Source organism: Pezoporus occidentalis, unplaced genomic scaffold (genome assembly GCF_034315485.1).
Source record: "Pezoporus occidentalis ecotype Australia unplaced genomic scaffold, CSIRO_AGI_Poc_V1 ctg137, whole genome shotgun sequence".
In the NCBI taxonomy this organism is placed as follows: Eukaryota; Metazoa; Chordata; class Aves; order Psittaciformes; family Psittacidae; genus Pezoporus; species Pezoporus occidentalis.
This window is the reverse complement of record NW_026913177.1, coordinates 776,501-795,819: the sequence shown is the minus strand read 5'-3', so window position 1 is coordinate 795,819 and position 19,319 is coordinate 776,501. Positions and strand designations below refer to the sequence as shown.

The window sequence follows — 19,319 nt, the reverse complement described above, 5'->3', positions numbered from 1 at the left end:
CTGGATCCCTATCTTATTTATTGGAATTCATTAGAAAGATAAGGAAAAACAGACCACAATAACAAGATTAAGCAGCTCATGTTTGGAGAGGTCTTAAAACAAAAAAGAAGTCTTGCGGGCATGTGAGGGATTGCTGCTGTTCATGTGCTACAAAGGGAGAAATCTTTCCCCAGGTATATCTTGATAGAGTGCCTGGGCACGCTCCTCAAAGGAGGGAAGGCAGATAACCCTGATACTGCCCATTCTTTCCCAGGTAATCACTCAGCCACTCAGGGCATAGCCCTGAGCTCTCTTCAGCCTCCAACCTTTCAGATGTAAATGGCATACTCCTGCCTGCACTTTCTGCAAAGCCAGGGAGGAACAAGGAGAGCTAATTTTTACAGCCTACCTCTATCCAGGCTGGGAAGAGGTGAAGGATGTTTCCCAGAGCGCTGACTCAGCACTTCAGCCTGTGGTGCCTTTGACACCCTTAAAGCACAGTTTGCACTAATCCTGTCAGGATGGTCCACAGAAAAGCCATTCCATGGCTTCAATTTGGCTCCTGGGACAGATGTTCAGGTGATGGCAGCCAGGTACTCCTGCTCAGCACATGGGCATAGGCCACTTCATCTGAAATGCTGGGATTTTATCTCAAGCACAAGGTTGGATGCCTAAACACTGGGACTCTGCTCTTCAACCCAACCACCAAGATTTTTACACTGCTTCCAATTCAGGATCCTTTAACCCTGATGCAGGACAGCCTGGCAAACAGCGCCCTTGGCTGAGCAATGCTCAGAGAAAGTAATTCCCTGGGTATCCCTGCTGATGCTCTGCAGCAGTCTAACCTGTCATTCTGATTACAGTTTGTTCTCCAGATCTTGGTGACAGCAGAAGCAGCTAGGTAAATCTCAGCATCACATCAAAATCCCCAGTGCTCACAAACGTGTGTCTGGGCAGCCGTTTTCACTCTTGGGCTCCAGATCCCTGATGCACTCAGGTGCATCAGAAGAGCCTAGGACCTACGCTCTGTAAGTCACCTTGGGACAGATAAAAGCAATCTTGACAGCAATATATCTTCAAGCCAGGAGCCTCAAGCCATTGTTCAACAACTGAAGGAGCTTGTTCCTGCACCTGAAGTGGCAGGTCTTACAGAGTAAGCCTCATGACCAGGCTTAGGAGGGAAACTGCTGGGAGAAAATACAACACAGGCTGTCCTTTGCAAGGAGCAGATCCTGCCTATCCTCCTGTTGATTTATGTGAGCATTAATGGGGTTATTTGGGTGTAAACCATGGATGAAATCCCTCATACATCTTCACACACCACCTCCCTGTCTGTTAAGTAGGACTGGAAAACACAGCCACAAAGCCAAACCTCAGCCAGATAAAAAGGTAATAACCCCACTCTCATGTCATCCCAGAGTTCCTCTAGTAAAAACCCCTGTGAGTCTCTGCAGCACCAGAAGTCCCATATCCACAGTAGGAGGAACTTGGAGACACCATTAAGGACAGGTAAACACCCCTGGCTTGGGCTGTGCCAAGGGCAGCTCTTTGGACACCCCTTTTCTGTGTATGAGGCATAGGTACCTCCTCCACAACCCCCCACCTGACACCCTGCAAAATAAGTTGCCACCCAGCTGTAAGCAGGCGATTCCCACCCCAGTTCATTTGCCTGGCCCTCCTCAGTACTAGCTGGCCCCAAATCTGAGCCAATCCCTACCTGCTGTACACCTAACATGGAGATTTCCATACTGCTCATGAGTCCCTGACCAAGCCCTGTTCTGAAACAGGGATACATAACAGAGATCCCAGTCCCTCTGGGCTGAGACCAAGGAAAGAGTGCAACTGGCCAAACAGGAGAGGATTTGGTTCCTCCTGCCCACTTTCCATCCCATGCAAACAGTGGGAGCTTTCCAGACAACTCCCCTTTGTCCAGAAAGGGCCCAGGGAGAAGGTAGGGGGAACTGGATGGCTGTAGAAGCCAGCTCCCTTTCCAAGGCAAGCAACTCACCTGAGAGGTGAGGTTTAGAGGCTGCATTACCCCCCAGGGAAATCACAAAATTGACAGGAAAACACCTGTCCAAATAAATCCCACCCTGACATCTCCTACCTTCTGGCTAGAGACCACCAGTAGCCACAAGGGAGCCAAGAGGTGCTCAAGGCACAGGATGGGAGTCCAGCACTCCCTAATTCCATTTTCACTCATCCAGCTGCTCAATTAAATTTAAAGAGGCAAGGAGTGCCTCTCTTCTGCCCAGTCAGAGCCAGCAGCATGACACACCACCACCAGCCAGAGGAGGATCCCAGAAACCCACAGAGAAAAGCGACATTTCCAGCCCTCGAGGACGAGCAGAGTGACCACATGGAAGGGAATCCCAGCGCCAGCAGACAATGTAGCCGTCCTCCCGGGCTCAGCTCTGGCTGACAAATGGGAATAACCCAGCTGAACTGCCCACCTCCCAGCCCTGGCAACTACACTCCGAGGGACAGGTTCAAAGCACTATTGCAATTAATTAAATTGGAAGACAGAGATGTCAACTTGCAGCCCTGGGAGGATCTGGCTCTTTACAGATCTCTGAATTGAAAATGCACATGCAGCATGCACAGCATACGTTTCCAACCCCCAAATAAATAAATCAATCATTTTTCTAGGCAGAAGCCTTCAGCCCTCAGGGGACACAAAAAGACACACTGAGACATCCCTTGCGGAGAAAGAAGGGGTAGAAATCAGCCGGCTCACGTGAGTGTCACAGCACAGTTGTGCTCAGTTGTGTGCTCCTGGAAAAGCCATCAGTAAGTTCAAATCTGCTTTTCTCATATTGCTTTTGGGGAGGGAGGGTATCTATTTGGGTGTCTATTTTCCTTCCGTCCAATGCATCGTGTCTGCTGAAGCAGCAGGGTGAGGGAGAAATCCAGCCGGTTTAAAGGGACCCGAAGACGGTCGATCCGGAGCACGTTTCCTTTCTCCCACCCGGCACCCCCCACCCGCGGGCCGGGTCGGGGTCCCCGCGGACAGGTGTGCGCTCACCTGATGAGATTCTGCAGGCCCTGCTTGCTGGAGTTCCTCCTCAGGATTGCGCTGGTCATGGTGGCCGCGGCTGAGTGGCGCCAGGGTCCCGCTGCCGCCCCTTCCCCAGTGCCGCAGGCAGCTGCCTGCCTCTCTGCCCGCCTGCCTGCGCGCTGCCGCGTCCCCCCTCTCCGCCTTCAGGAAGTTCTGCAGCTGGTTTCCTTTTGTTTCTGCTACCTCCCCTGCTCCACACCCCCGGCTTGGCTCCTCCACCTCCTCCTCTTCCTTCTCCTCCTCCTCCTCCTCGTGGAAGTGTCACGGGAGAATCGGGAAAACCGCGCGGAGCTGGTCCCGCAGCACAAAGACCGGCGCTCCCCACTCCTCAGCGAGGGGGGCGAGGGGGCCTTCTCCCGCGCCCTTCTCCGCTTTAACTCTCTTCTATCCCTCCTTCATCTTCTCCAGCCCCCTCCTCCCTCTCTTCTTCAATACCCCCCGGCTCCCCTTCTTTTTTTTCCACCTTTACCACTGCTTACACAAAGCAACTTGGGAGCAGAAATCCAGGTTGGCGACTCGGAGGGCTGTAAAGCCCTGCTGGTCATTCACAGCAGAAGTCTTCTGTGAAGGGCTCACCTCCCAACGATCCCAGAACGCCCAGAGGTGAACCAAGAGCCAGATTAATACGAGATGGCCTTTGTGCTGGGAAACACCACACTGGACAAAAAGTGTTCTCCTGGGATGGAGGTAGCAGATGGGTTTTGGGGGAAGCCACTGGGCTGCAGCCCTGGGCAGACAAGGCAGCATGCGTCCTGCTTCTACTTTCAGACCTGCCCCTCACCTGCTCAAGTGACTGACTCTTCAGTGGCTCAGTTTCCCCAGCCATCAAATTGGGTAAGAGCAAAAAAAAGTGGCTTGCCTCCTTGAAACACTGGTATTTCGGGAGATGAAAGAAGTGTGTGAGCGTCTGATGAACAACTAACAACATTGCCGCCTGCTAAAACAAAATGCCCATCTGCCATGCATTCAAGAGGGTTGTTCATGCTATCTCATCATGAGAGCAGGCTTAGAAAGAAAGAACAAACAGTCTTCTTTTTTTCCCAACCTGCATCTCCTGGTCCCTGTGTGTTGGTTTTTGGGGAAAAGATCTTCCTCTGTAGCAAACCAACAGGTACCTGCACTCATACATTGAAAGTTCTAGCCTTACCTTGTATTTGCACATCACAGTGCTCATGGCATAGCGTGTCCGGGTTTCCCTACAGTCAGTGGCAATGTTCCTCTGGCTGTGTTTGAGATGGGAGCTGTTATGATAGGATCATCCTGCTTAGACCCTCACCTTCTTCCTGCTTTCAGTCCCCTTCATCTCATTTACGTGTTTCCCTTCAGTCACTTCTGCAGGAGTGCTTCTTGCCTCCTGGTAAGTTGAAATAGGGAAGTTGCCCATAAAATACACCCAGAAATCTCAATTAACAAGGCAGTGCATTAAAGTCAGACAAGAAGGAAGTGCCTGTCTTCCTTCCCACTGTCTCTTCATTTCAAAACAGCTTCTTTTTTTTTTTTTTTTTGCAGGTATTTACTAAGCATCCCCTAAGTGGTCAGGAACAACAAAACCCACCAGGCACAGATATTGATGCTGGCCCCACTCTGGGCTGCTCACTTGCTGTCACACTGCTTTTTTTTTTTTTTATCAATTTTTCTTTCTCAATTTGGTGAGAAGATGCAAGAGATCCACCATAAAAGGTCTCTTGCTGAAAAAAGAGCCTGTCCCAGCCCTGCAAGTACTTACAGGAATAATTAGGTTTAAGCATGTGAGCACCCCTATTGACTTCACCACAACTGCCCACAGGGTTGAAGTGAAATATGAACCTACAGGGTTTTCTCTTTGGAGAGAATCAGCCCAAGCCTGCCAGCTTCTCCCGTGGCCTGAGACAGCCAAGGATGCACAACGGAGGAGCCCTGGCAGGCAGGGATGCAGCTGGCACCCATGGGCCAGCAACAACTGGGTGCTGAACGAAATCACAGCAGCACTCTTATTTCAGGCAGAGATGCCGGGCAATCCGCAGGGAGCTGAGGAGGGGCAAGGAGGAATGCAGCCATTGTCGCCAGAAGAAGGCAGAAGCTTGGTATATGTAGTGAGCAGAAAAGGCAATGGCACACCACTACCTAGTGGAGGCGAGATCCTCTGTGTAAACAGACAAGGGGAAAAGCTGTTGATTCTCCCAGCAAGAGAGCCTTGCCTCCACACCCAGGTTTGTCTCTCTGAGGGTGCCAATGTGAGCTCCTCATCTTGCAAGCACTTGGCAGACTTTCACCCCAAGCCCGGGACTGACTGCCTCTCAGACATGGGGGCCTTCAATGAACAGAGCTGACAAAACCCATGCTTGGGTGATGATATCCAGGACCAGAGAGAGGTTGTGACGCTAGCTCTTGCTGGTCTAAGGTGCTGCTGTCATTTGGAAACACTGGAAGTGAAGCATCCCTGCATCGGAACAGGCAGCAGGCTGACCTCTCCATTGCTCCCAGGGAAAGATGTTTTTGGTACTGAATTCCACCTGGAAAATCCTCCTGGCTGTGCTACTCAACCTCTGGGGAAGGTTTCCTGCCCTTCTCCTTGGCTTTCATCTTTGAGAAAGACATCAGATATGACAAGAAAACTCATCCTTCACCCAGCATCAGCAGGGTCCTCCAGGACCACAGGGAAAGGAGAGCAGAGCAGGATTCTCTTCCTAAGCTCACAGCTTGTAGGAAGGGAGGGAACTGAGCACTGACACATGGACAGAGTCGCTATCCCCATCTCCATGGGGAGAATTTAAACCCACTATTCAAGAGCACAAAGGCTGGGCCTAAAGGTCCATGGAAAAAGGGCAGTGCAGCAGAATCCCCACACCATCATCCTGCAGAACAGAGGTGCCTTCTGTACCCTCTCCTCCCTCGCTTGCTGCCAAGCCCAGGTGCATCAGTCTGAGTCATGCCACATATCCAAGTACAGTAAGGTCAGCACCAGTCCCACTGCTGCTCCTAATCCCTTCACTGAAACAAACCTCCTGGTCCCATCAGGAAGTGGGTAGGAGTACAGTGGACACAGGAAAAAAATAAACAAAGAATTAATTCATCTGTTATTTTTTGGCACAGTTTAAGCTAGGAGAACCACCATAAATCTCTACAGCAAAACTGCACTACAGGAGCAGGGATGCCTGGAGCACCCAGAAACACACTGCAGGGGATCGGAGAGCTTCCCAGAGCTCTTCCCAGCAGCAGGGGAAGCAGAGAAGGTGAGGGAGTTAATCTGTCTCCATCACTGTGGGGAGGAGGGTGGGAGTCCCAGAGAGATAGGGCTGCACCAGTTCCTGTTAATTACACAATCACTCTGCTATGTAGCACTAGTTGCAAAATCAGTTGGAGGCTAACACATGGTGTAGGGAAAAAGAAACAAAAAAGACTCGAGTCCTGCTAGCAAAGAAACACAGCCAAAGTTATTTTCTGCAACTTTGCTGGGATGCACAGCACTGTCAGCATCAGCTCCAACATACAGCATGCAGTCCGTTATAGGTGCCATCAGCTGACAGCATGGTCCATGCCTGCATGTCAATGGTGGAAACACACCCATAGAAAATGTTCTCACAGGAACAGCCTAACCCCTTCAGCAAGGACTGTGCAGCACTGCCTCAGCCACAGACCTGCACTTCCACCAGCAGCCCCCCTAGGATGATGGAGTAGATGGGGTCTCTCTGTTTAGCCTTCTAAGTGGTGCATCCTTCCCTCTGCCATCCCAAACCTCTGTCCCTCTCCTGACACCCCCAACCTCTTCAACATGCACGTGCAACCCCCACTTTGAAACCAGCCTGGCAGACATCAGAACTTGCCTAGCCCACTAGGAGCCTCAGTCCAGTGAAAGGGGCACACCAGTTGGTACGTCAGCTGTGTAGATGGTGGGGTTTACATGTTAGCCTGATGGATCGGGTTGTTCATCTTGCCTTCATCCCTAATAACCAGTTAGCTCAGCCCAGCTTTCACTGCCAGCACTCGCTTTTGGGCAGCTAAATACAGAGGCCAAAACAGGCAGCCAGAGATAATCCCAAGGATTATGTAGCAGCCAAGAGCAGCACATTGTCTCCTTCACACCAGAACAGCTAGTTACAAGCTCCAGAAATGTGCTATCAATAGGCCAGGGCATCTCAACTGTGCAATTAGCTCAGGGTGCAGGGGAAGGAGTCCAATCCCAATGATACTCCCAGCAAGCCTTCCCCTGCCTGGCCATGAGTCAGGAGGGGACATTCCGAAGCCAACGCGTGACCCCATGGCTGTCGAGGGAGAGGATGCTGTAGGCAGGAGCTGTCTTGGCTCAGAGCTGGTTCCTGGCCCACACTCTCAGAGGAGCACCATGAAGAACATGCGTAATTGTGGGCTGCATCCAAAGAGTCAACAAACACCATGTCATACTAAGTCTGAAGTACTTGGCTTGGGATCAACGATTACTTTCTTCCTATGACATCCAAAGAGCCAGAAATGAGAAGGAGAGGAAGCCAGGTCAAGAAGGAGCATCCCTTCTTCATCTACTCCACCACTACCCCTCACCTTCACACAGAATGGAGGGACCCTCCCTGTGAGGCACTTCATGGGTACATGCATAAACCTAAAATCCCCAAAGTTTGGTTCACCTTCCAGTGAGAGGGGAAGATGCAAGCTTTCCCTGCCTTGTAAGAGAAGATGCTCCAGGGGTAACACAAACAAGGGCAAAGGATGAGGGGACTGAGGGAGAAGGAATATCTGAAAGCTGGATTTAAGAAAGGGAGGGGAGGGAAGCAAAGGGAGGTAGTGCAAGCACTAATTGGGCAGCCCTGCATGGTTAAAGTTGATCAGAGTCCCTGTTACACTAGGTGCTGTGCAAATAGGGAGAGATATCACCTGAGCCACTGCAGTGAACTACCATCCGGTTTTACAGACCAGGGCCAAGGCCAAGTGACTCAGCCAAGCCCTGGAGGGATGCAGCTAGTCCAGCACATGGAGCCAGCATGGTTACTGCAGCCTACACAATACCTATATATTAGGTTAAACAAACAAAGCCATTGGGAAAGAGACAGGAAGACAAAACAATGGCTTCAGATAAGATGTTCCCAGCCCACACAGGAGGGTCGTTACAGAACAAGAGGAGAACTATTGGCCCCAAATACCGGCTCCATCTCTCTGGGATGCCTCTCCAAGAGAAGCAGGACAAAGGACTCCAGCCAGGATGAATAAGCCACAGGCAACTGCTGCCAAGGGGTTGTCCCCCCACCAGCAGACACTGTAAGAAATGTCCAAAACAGACCTTCTGTCACTGGTTTCTGTTCACCAAGGTTTGGAAAGCTGCTGAATTAATTTGAACTTGGAATGCCCATTTAAAATAAATGGAGTAGCCTTTGCTTTGGCTTGGTGGATTAGGTAGACACTGGGCAGCCAGAAACACGTTCAGACTTCTCTCATGTTTTGCATAAGAGGGACACAACTGTAATAGAGGCATCACCTTCTTTCAGCAAGTAAGTGGCATGTGAGATGTGTTTAAGCATCACCCAAAGCCAAGCAATACGTTTTCTTGATAGGCTTGTAAGATAGTGCTGCTGTGCAAGTATGGCTCTGCCCAAGCCATGTTGCTCAGCTGACCAGCACAGCTTTCAAGAGGTGAAATACAGATTCTGCCCAATATAAACTTATTAGTATATCTGCAGCCGGCTCGAGGCTCTGATGTAGTACTGCGTTGTGCAACACAAGCAGTTTTAGCAACCATTAATCCCTGCCTCACACTGCCAGGCTGGTTACTCCAGCTGGGGTCAGGGTAGACTAATGGATAAGAAGGATCCCCAGCATCATCTGACAGTTCCTGCTCTCAGGCTATACCCTCACTTCAAAATGCATCTTGTCTAGGGAAAGGCATTGAATATCAGCTTGCCAGTAACGCCCATGCCCCCCTCACCAAGCTGGGCAAAAGATGGGAGCTGTTATGAAAGGTCAAGCAAAAGTATCATCATGTATCCAAAACGCCTGAAGACCAACATATACCTCCATCGAGGAAGAAGATGCCCCTCTACTCTGCTCTTGTGAGACCTCACCTGGAGTATTGTGTGTAGTTCTGGTGTCCACAACATAAAAAGAACATGGAACTGTTGGAACAAGTCCAGAGAAGGGCCAAGAGGATGATCAGAGGGCTGGAGCACCTCCCATATGCAGACAGGCTGAGAAAGTTGGGGCTGTTCAGCCTGGAGAACAGAAGGCTGTGTGGAGACCTCATAGTAGCCTTCCAGTATCTGAAAGGGGCCTATAAGGGTGCTTGGGATGGACTCTTCATCAGGGACTGTAGTGATAGGACAAGGGGTAACGGGTTAAAACTTAAACAGGGGAAGTTTAGATTGGATATAAGGAAGAAGTTCTTTACTGAAAGGGTGGTGAAGCACTGGAATGGGTTGCCCAGGGAGGTTGTGAATGCTCCATCCCTGGCAGTGTTCAAGGCCAGGTTGGACAGAGCCTTGGGTGACATGGTTTAGTGGGAGATGTCCCTGCCCATGGCAGGGGGGCTGGAACTAGATGATCTTAAGGTCCTTTCCAACCATAACTATTCTATGATTCTATGTTTAATGCTCCAAAGCAAGGCCCAACATAAAGTTAAAAGACAAGCCTTTCTGCAAAATGGGCAGCTAAGGGTATATGCAGAAAGATGGCAACTGAGTGAAGAAGCAGCAGAAGAGACAACTGCCACCTGAAGGAAGGAAAAGCCCCACCATAGTAAGAGTGTACTGGCTGTATAACATATCAGTCTGTCCTTCAAGACAGCTCAGCTCAGACACACTGCTGTCAGCTCCTGTTACGTGACGCTAGGTGACAATGGCAAGGAGGCACTTATTTTAAGAGGAAATAGTTACTGACATCAATTTTATTGAGGGAGAACTTTGCCCCCCTCCCAAAAGGCTGGCAGTCATGACTGTTTGCGGTCTGTCAATAGTTCAGAGTTTGTTGATGCTAATGGCTCTGGAGCAAGCTTTCACTGGAAATTACTTTTGCAGCAGAAAAGCACATGCATGCACAAGCATGGAAGAAGAGATCGTATTTTCCAAAGTGTCTGGCAAGGGCTTGATAAAAGGCATTGCACATACTGTCTATTCAGCTGCAGCAAGCAACAGATACCTAGAGCTGGGAGAGAGGCTTCTTCGTAATGCAGAACTAATCCCTAGCAAAGGATCTATTTTCAAAATGAGCATGTAAGCAAAAGAGCTGAAGACCTCCAGCTGATGCAAACTGGCACAGATTTATGGCAGACAGTAGGGTGGTGCTGATGTACACTAGCATTTGGGCCTACAGGTCTGTGCAATAGCAAGAGAAATCCAAGTAAACTGAGCTCCAAATAAACCAAGTCTTTCACATCTCAGACCAGTTGCTCTGAGGTGGCTCCAAGTTTTTAGACTACCGAATGCAAGTCACCAATCAAGCTAATAATAGATGCCCACTGACTGCCATTTCCATTCATTAATAAATCCTGCTGGATTTGCTCATCTGTCTTCCTCTTTACCCATGCATTCCCTGGGCAGTTATCAGACACACCAGGCTTGTATGAAGCACCACTGCTCCTTTGAGATAGGATGAACCCAAGGAGCTCCTGCGTTTAACACTCACCTCGTATGACTCCAGATGGAGCTATCAGCATCAGCTCTGCTGCCAGCCCCTGCAACCCATCCCAGGAGTGACTTGTTTGAACCAGCAAATAAGAGAAGACATTTCAACCTGCCTTGCTGCAAATTCTCCTGCAGAGGATGGGGTCTGCCAGGCTCCCTGCTCAGCCATTGCAAGAGCACTGGCGGAGCCCCCAGAAAGCTGCTGAAGAGCTGCCCGTGAGAAAGACAACCGAGTGCCGAAACCTGGGATTAAGACGCTCCAGTGGCTGCCTCACACATCTGGTGTGTGTTAGGAGGGATACACTGGCAAGGAAAACACACATAGTCTCCAAGTGGGGCTGGTTAACCCATTTGTGACTGAGCCTCTGTGGAGCACCCAGACAAGCTGAGGACTCTTAGATATCTAGCCAAGCCTCAGGAGAGCTCAACTCCAATCTCAGCAGTGGCCTGTGTTTCCTACATGATATTTGGAAACCGGGGAGTAATTCAGGTGCCAAGTGTCACTGAGGATGCCTTGGGTTACCCAAGACACCATCCAAGGCCTGACAGATGTCACATGAGTCCAGTAGGAAACCTCCTCTTCTGGGTACCCAATCGGCAGTGGGCAAGTGCAATGGCTGGAGCATCTCTTCCCCTTCCTAAACATCTCAACCTCAGCTGTCTGGTCTTGCAGTAGAGATTACCTGTTCGCTTTTCCCTGAGGCAGTAGGCCATTGGGATGACCACAGAGCACCCACCATGGTAACACTCTGACTTTGGCTTGGCACTGTAGGTTCTGCTCTAGTATCAATCATCCTGCAGTCATGTTGTGGAGGACAGCTGCCTTCCCAGCACATGCAGCATCTCTGAGGGCACATTCTTGATCCATATACCAGACGACCATGATCCAGAACACAGTCTGGGTAAAGAGGCCCCTGAGTCCCTATCATATAAATACACACCCATGTCTTCTTTTCACTGACGTACATCCTCAAGGTTTCTCCTTATAAACAGCTTAAGAAGAACAGAACCACCCCATGAGAACCCATTCCCTGTGCTTCTGGCCCCAAAGGATGTCAAAGCATCTCCTCAGTGAGCCCAAAGACAGCCTGATGAGGAGCTTGGTGGACTCATATTAAGGGAATGGGAACTGCAGCTATGGGACATCAAAGCTGCTGCACAAGCTGGGTGTTGGGTAAAGCAGAACCCTCCCTTGCCTGCACCGTCTTTCCCAGGCAGGTTCACACAGTCAGACTGTACTGGGAGGGCTGCATGTGGAGGATAAAGTGAGACCAGCAAATCCTTGAGGCATTTCCTCTGAGCCAAAGGGTGACAGCAGGTTTGCATTGTCAGTCAGAGCCAGATTACAGCCACAGGAGTCCAGCAGCCACCAAACCCCCCTGGAGCCTGGGCAACAACTTTCTTCAGGTTAGGAATCCCACTCCCCCAAAGAGATAGCTGTTCCCAACCAAAATGCAGTGCCAACAATGCCTTGGAGCACCTCCCAGACAGGCGGTCTGCCCAGATGCGAGTCAGTGTCCCGACAAAGTCAGCACCCAGGCTGGATGAGTGCCCTGCTGGGAGAAAACCCAGCTCTGGAGAGAGCACAGAGGCAGCAAGGGACCCACTCAGACCCCGCAGCCAGGCACATGGATCACAAGGGTGATGGATGCAAATGGGAGAGATGCAGGCAGAGCATCAGCCAGGGCTGGGTTAGCAGGGTCAGTGGGGGTCGGAGCAGAGGGGCCCAGGATCCCCAGGTCATGCTCAGGTTAACCACTTCACTGCCACAAAGCCAGCTGTGGTAGCTTCTGCCCTTCCAGTTACTGCTAGAAAAAAGGCTTACATGTTTTGGGAAAAGCCTGAAACCCTCTGAAGCAGCATACCACACAAAACTCATATGTCCAGGGAGGATGCCCAGACCAGGGGGGTGGAAGAAAATCCCTCTTTTTTCCCCACCTTCCTGAACCAGCCCTCCACACACCTCACACATGTCTAAGTTGAACTCAGCTGTGCCCACAGAGCAGCACTTGTCCTGTTCCAGCTGCAGCAAACATGGGAAAGCCCATGCACTTTTAACCCATGTGTGGAGCACGGCTGCAAACAGACCCTGAGCTGTCCTAAGACCAGGACACCAGCCTGTCCCAAGATGTCATCATATCCCCTGATATGATGAGCCTCCCTTGGGGACATTTCCACCCTGGGGGATGCTTGCCTGCTCTAAGCAAACAGTAAAGTCCAGCCATGCCCCAAAACTCTGCCTGGACATCTCCACTTTCCTCACTGCTGCAGATTTATTAATGCTGTTGGACAAACCAGGGCAAGCAGAGCTTGCCCCATTGTGGGGTGCAGCCAGGGGATGCCTGGGCTTCTGGAGACAGAGGGGTTGGGTGCCCCAGGGTGCAGGTGGGGCTGTGCCTCTGCTCCCCTTCCCCAGGGCAGCAGGAGCCCCAGCACCACCTCAGACAGCAGAAGTGATTTTTCACCCCACACCAGCAATGGTGGTCTGGCAAAACCTCCTCCTAGCAGCCCGCAAGTATGGTCCCTGAGTCAGCCAACCCAGCCTTCTCCACAGCCAGGCCTCTAAAATCCAGGAGCAAGGGATTCCCACAGGCTTCAGAGCCAGACTTCACCCCAAGGGTTTTAAAACAGCCAGCAGAGTCTCCTGTGGTTTAAAAATAGTAAAATTCAGATAACTGCTGCTGGGCTGCTTTAATGCTCACACCTCCAAACCCATGGGTTTACATGGCAAAATAAGCTCAGAGGCAAGGCAAGGGCCTTGTTGTTCTTCTTCTTCAAGGAGAAAGGGGCAGTGAAGGCACTTGATACCTCCCTATAATTAGAGACAGTTCTTTATCCCTAATGCCACTGCCAGAGCACCTACATTGAATTTGGAAACACTAAAGCATTGCCCAGTTCCGCTAAATTATCCATCTGGCCCATGTTCACTTCCCTACTATTTTTCCACTTTAATAAGCCCAGCTGGGTCAAACAAACCAGTTACTCCTGAGCAGAAATCAGCCATCCCTCCCCCAAGGAATTCAGTGCACCAAGGTGTCCAAAGACTCTCCACGTATCAGTTTTCCTAAACAACCTCCTTCCAACCATGGGTATACTTGGCAACAGCAGTCACCCTAGCAAGGACCCTCAAGATGCCTCTAGGGATCTGGAGAATTCAGGACAGCTGGGGATAGGCATGGCAAAGAGATGCCTGGGGCTTGCTAGCACAGCAGAGCCTGTCCCCAGACAGTGACCATACATGGGCTGCCAAGGTCTCCCTGTAGCTCACAGCATGGGAAGCCCCAGAAGAAAGGAGATGGGGGAGTTTGGGAGAAGCCAATCTCTCACCTCATACCCCGCAGACAAGAGAAACCTGCCTCATGAGCCATGCTGCTGCTCAGGGACAAACAGCCTGCAGAGCATAGCCCAAGCTGTAGGGACACACACAGCAGTGGATGTGGAAACCAAGGTCAAGGACTGCCTCAAGCCTCCAGAGCATTATGGAGAGCGCTCATAGTACAAGACCCACAGTACATAGTGGGATCCCAACCTCCCATCATCAAGGCAGGACAACCCAAGCAGTCTGCCTCAGCTTCTTGTTGCTTTTGGGAAGGTTCTGCATCAGGCCCACACCACAGTGCTTTCCTATACAGCAATTACAGTTCATGGAAGAGAGCATAACACCAGTTTGGTTTAAGTGGTGTTACAATTGGCATCAGCAAGACTTTGACAGCATGTTCCCATTTGTACAGGAAAGTAGAGTACAGTATGCCCAAATTAGGATTTCTAAGACATGCAAGCTTCTCTATATATATGCTGAGCACAGTTAAGTAGACAATCTTCATTATTTAAGCACACCCAGCACTTTTTTTCTTCCCGTGTCTTCTCACTGTGCATTTATGCCAGAGAGCCTTGGGATTTACTTTCCTGGAAGCTCAGTCGCAAGACTCAGGGCTCATACCTCCAGCACACCTTATGCTGCCTTAGGAGCACTATCCTGACTCCATGCACACACAGGTCAGCTTGACAAGAGCTTTAGCCTCAAGGAAAGGAGACCACAGAGCTGAGCTAACCACAGGCTGAGAAAAGGTAGCCCTAAACAGCAAGTAAACACTTCCTTCCTCCATTCTGGGAGAAGAAACCCCCAGAGCCTAGCAAGCCTTTTAGTAGCACAAGTAAAAGCAGGAGAAGTTTAGAGCTGCACATGAGACTATCAGATGAACTGGGAGAGAAAGTAATTCCCCATATTTTAGAAACAGAAAGGAAGTTATTTTTGCTCACTGCTTTTGCCATCAAGTTTTGTATTTCAGTACAACTCTAAAATGCAGCTAGGGAGGAAGGGCTGTGCCACCCTGCCATCAGCATTCACAGACACACTCCTTAAACATGTCTCTAAAGGCTGTAAGAGTTGGAGTGCTACAGAACAGACCCCTCCAGGCAGCCCCTTATCTAGCTGAAACTCCAGCAGGAAACAGAGGAGGGAACAAGCTGATACTGCCTCCACAGCAGCCCCACTGCTGGCCCTGGCTGCATCAACTTACCAGTGCCTGCCACAGCAAAAGGGAAGTGGCAAGTCCCAGTCACCTCGGGTCATCCCAGCATCTGCTCCTTGCTCCTGCAAGGTGAGCTGAGCCTGTGGTGGAGGCACAGCCAGGCTGGAGCGATGCTGGGAATCACATGGATCACTCTGCATTCCCCCAGCAGCCAAGGCTCCCCTTTGTATCAGCAGAGAGTCAAGCACAGAGCCTTCCAGCACCTTTTGAAGCTTCCAGTCAAGCCTTCAGCTAAGGCTAATTGCTGTCAAGTGTCAGTCAAAACACTTAACTGCAACCACTAGTGACAGGAGATGACACACCTTTCTCCTCTCATCCTCACCCAAGGGTTTGGGGTTTTCTTCCCCCCATCAATATTAACTTAGCTGGCTTTCAGAAGCCTTGGGGAGAAGTGCTAATGCAAGCTTTGAAGCTGGAGGTGAAAAATCAGGCAACCCCCCAAGCTCCCTGGATGCTCAGCCTGAATCCAGTCTAAATCTGAGTACTTCTGGGTGATATACCTCAGCCGAGCTTATCTAAGTCTGCCTCCACCACAGACAGATGTGATCTCTGCTACAGATCTTCTTTCAACCCGCATGGAAAGCTCTCTGTGTTAGAGTGAACAGACTCCAAATTTTACAGTCTCTGCTGATAAAGCAACAAAGCCGAGTGGAGGCACAGGGAGATGTATAACCTCATGGCAACTAGCCTGCAACATTGCCACATTAACTTGGTTATAAATATAGGGGATACAGCAAGAAACCAGTTGTGCCCATTGATTGCTGCAAGGAGAGGAGGCAGCTGATGTTCACTTGCTGGCCTTAAAGATGGGGCTGATTTTAGCTGCAGAGCAGGTCCAGGTTGCCAGGCTCCTAGCTGAGCTTGCCGGCTGCTGGAGCTGTGGTTCCCCACTTGATCAACCCCTCCCAAGGGCTTTGAAGTTCAAAGGAGATGAGACCTTTAGGAAGTCTAAGTCTCTCCTTAGCTGGAGGTACTGGTCAAAAGCCAGCCAGAGCAACTGACCCATTTCAGCCTCATGGGTCATTACCATTTTGGCTCTGCACCCTCCTTTCCCACCATCACCCTCCCAGTTTCCCATGACCGGAAGGCAGTCATGGCATTGGGGCGCCAAGTCCCCAGGCCTCACCTCTCGCTGTCCCCAGGGTTTTCATCTCCCACTTGGTTCACACCTTCTGCACCCTCTTGGTATCCCTCCAAGTCTGACATCTTCTCCTCTGTCCAGCACAGTGGTCCTGCAGACAGCTCTGGTGTGAGGGTGCTGCTGCTGTTTCACTTTTCCTGTACTAAGCAGAAGTGAGCTCTGCCGGAAACCTCACGGGCTGAGGGTTTTGGGGGGATGGGAAAGGGAAGTCAAATATGGGGGGTGTGTGTTTGTTTTTGTAAAAACAGTGGGACTATTTTAAGGTTTGCCACTACCAGCAGTTCAAAATTGGGAAGTACTGGGCTAACCCAAAGGCAAAGCAAGGGGCACAGACATCCCCACCGTGGCAGGGAGAAGAGTGATCTGCCACTCCCCAGTTGCCTACAGAGCTTTGGGTACAGCCAGCATCTCTAAACTGGGGCACCCTACACTTCACCGGTACTGGGGCACTGCTGCAGGAGCTGATGAGGTTGCCCTGACTCTGCACCTCTCAAAGCCCACTGAAGCCAAAGGTCCCACTTCTGCCCTGTAGCTGTCACCCTTCAGCATCCTACCCAGCTCTTCTCCTTCCCCATATCTTCCTGCTGTTGCCACCATGGGAGGAGGTTCTGCATCACCTCCTGGAGCTTGGGCTCATGTCTTTGTCTCTTTACCTCTAGTGAAAGACATGGCAGGGAGCTGGTGGTACAGCATGGAGGGAAGATGCCAGCAGATCTTGGTGGCATGGCCTCAACCTTTCCTCTCCACAATGACAGGATAAGCATCCCAGCTTTGGAAGGAGACCAACAGTAGAGAGATCCTTCATCCCCACAGCACAGCCCCTCCAAAGCCTCCCTGTCTTCACCAGGAGCCCCACAATGGCAGAAGACCCATTGGCACCATGGCGCAGGTTGGAATCTGGCTCCCCAGGCAGGCAACACCCACCTCTCCCACCAAAGCTTTATTTACACCACTGCTGCCAGGATGCAGCTCTTCCAAAATCAGAGAGAAATGGCACCTAGCAGGTGCCCCTGAACCTAGGGGGACAGCAGGGACAGGAGGGAGGAGAGGATGGGTGATGCAGGTGCTTAGGACTCGCCAGTCTCGAACATCTTCTTCCTGCCCTCCATGCCGGACTTCTCCTCAATGTTCTTCCTCCAGTCACCAACATCACGGAGGTCCTTCTCCTGGGGAAAGGATGGGCGTGTTGGTGTGCAGTGCCTTTCAGGGTGAGAACCCACCCAGGCAGGGCCCTTCACCTGTCCACCCATGGAAAACCCTGTGCCAGCTAGAGGAACCCAATTCCACCCATACATCTTTTCAGGCTGCACCCTCCTTTTTCAACATGATGGGTGCCAGAGGAGGAAATGACAAGCAGGAAGAACTTTACAGAAAGGCTCATGCTCAATCTTACCTATTACGCAGTGAGGCATGAGCCCCCCAAAACGGGGGACAAATCCTATATGTGCCCAGGGCAGAGGGAAAGAGTACCTTCTCAGTGTCTTCCTTCTTGACTTGCTTCAGGTTGGCTCGGAGATCCATGCAGACTTTGTGCTTGGAGCCCAGCAGGGCCCGCAGCATCGCATCAGCAGACATGCGCACCCTGCGCAGGGGCGGCCTCTTGAACTTGCCCTTCAGGTCAAAGAGCTTCAGGCTCAAGTCTTCCAGCTACAGGGGGATGAAATGAGGAGGGAAAGAGAGAGAGCAGGGCATGGGTTTCATAACACAGACCCAAGCGGCACAGGGAGGCATGAAGGATGGACTGGAGACTTCCCTGAAGGATGGCTTTGGAGAAAACTCACCTCCTTGTTAGTCTTCTGTAGCTTCACCTCTATGTCATACCTCTCCTCATCCACTGACTCTATCTTGGCATGAAGCTTTCTGCACAGATCCTGCAAAGAAAAGCAGAGAGGGATGTTGACTTCAAGGACTTACCTGTGATTCCTCTCTCCTGACCAGTCTGGCTCTGAAAGACCCCGTCCAGTAGACCAGATGGGGTCAACACCAGTTGGGTAGCTTGCAGGCCAGCTCCTGGTCCCCATGCTGCTGGCTACACACAAATGCTGCCTCAACACATTGTTAGAAATGCAACTTTCTTGCCAGACAGACCCTCTTTCTTATCCAGCCAGCTCCAGGGCACCCACAGGTAAGAAGGGGTCAAGATGGGAAGGCCAATCTATATTCATCAGGCTGACTGATGAAGCAAGATCTTTTCTGCTCCGGCACAATGAAAGGGTTACAGAAGTCTTTACCTGAAGTTCCTGCATGGATCCTGGGAGAGACAGAGGAGGGCAATGCTCTGCCAGGTAGTTTTGCTTTTCCACTTCTTTAGCAGCTGCTTCTTTTTCTATTTCAGTGACAGCAAGTTGGAGCATAGCACTCTGGAAGACATCAGGAAGATGGTCAGCATAAGGTGGAGGCAAGGGAGGGAGAACCCTGATGAAGAGGCAGCTTGGGGAGACCCCCATCAATACCAGCATCTCTAAGCAAGGGATACTGATGGGGACCCAGTAAGGAGTGGGATGGGGGTCTTTCACACTGTGCATTATTGCCTTTTTCAGGAGGAAGAGTGCCAAGAGCTGTCAGGCTCAGGATGGGAGATAGGCTGGTCTGGACACATTTCACCCAGCCCCAGCAGTGCCACGTACCTTCAGGTGCTGCCGACGGGCAGTGGCTGCCCTCCTTTTTTTCTGCAAGTGGAAGGAACACGACAAAAGCAGGTTATCAGGTGGCTTTTCCTCTTTCTGTTCCCCTTCCCCATGCAACCCCCCAGTCCCCTGAGGACCTGCAGCCCTGCCAGTGAGCTGGCTCCAGCCAGTTGGTCCCCAAACCAGACTTCTCAAAGTGGCACTCTTTGAAGTGGCACTCAAAGAAGAGGTTTCCTGCCACACTCTGAAATGGCACAGCTTGGCATTTGATATGAGGGAGTTGAAAGCAGCATTTGAGTGTGACACTGCATTGCATAGAGGAGGAAGTGGATAAGGATCTGCAGAGCAAAATGTAACAAGATGGTTTGCATATGCAAATGGTGCCAATGCCCTTCTGACAGG

General features: G+C 50.9%; 2 protein-coding genes across 5 annotated transcripts in view; both read right to left on the bottom strand.

The window, feature by feature from the left end:
- The window catches only part of LSP1 (lymphocyte specific protein 1), a 51,210-nt gene extending 34,763 nt beyond the window's left edge, over positions 1 to 16,447 (bottom strand). For 2 of the 4 annotated variants that reach the window (XM_062609355.1, XM_062609353.1), the window contains exon 1: positions 16,276 to 16,447. In XM_062609355.1, the coding sequence (XP_062465339.1) occupies positions 16,276 to 16,355 (80 nt within the window). In that variant the 5' untranslated portion in view covers positions 16,356 to 16,447. Of the gene's footprint in view, positions 1 to 3,004; positions 3,209 to 16,275 lie in introns of those variants that run through there. The other 2 variants (XM_062609352.1, XM_062609354.1) reach the window with 2 other exon arrangements.
- Positions 16,448 to 17,215: 768 nt separating this feature from the next.
- On the bottom strand, positions 17,216 to 19,094 carry TNNI2 (troponin I2, fast skeletal type; the record flags this gene model as incomplete). The annotated part of the gene is made up of 5 exons (XM_062609417.1): positions 17,216 to 17,456; positions 17,761 to 17,937; positions 18,072 to 18,161; positions 18,522 to 18,650; positions 18,918 to 19,094. Coding segments are annotated over 5 exons (672 nt in total), but the record flags the coding sequence as incomplete, so codon positions are not given.
- Positions 19,095 to 19,319: the final 225 nt, after the last annotated feature.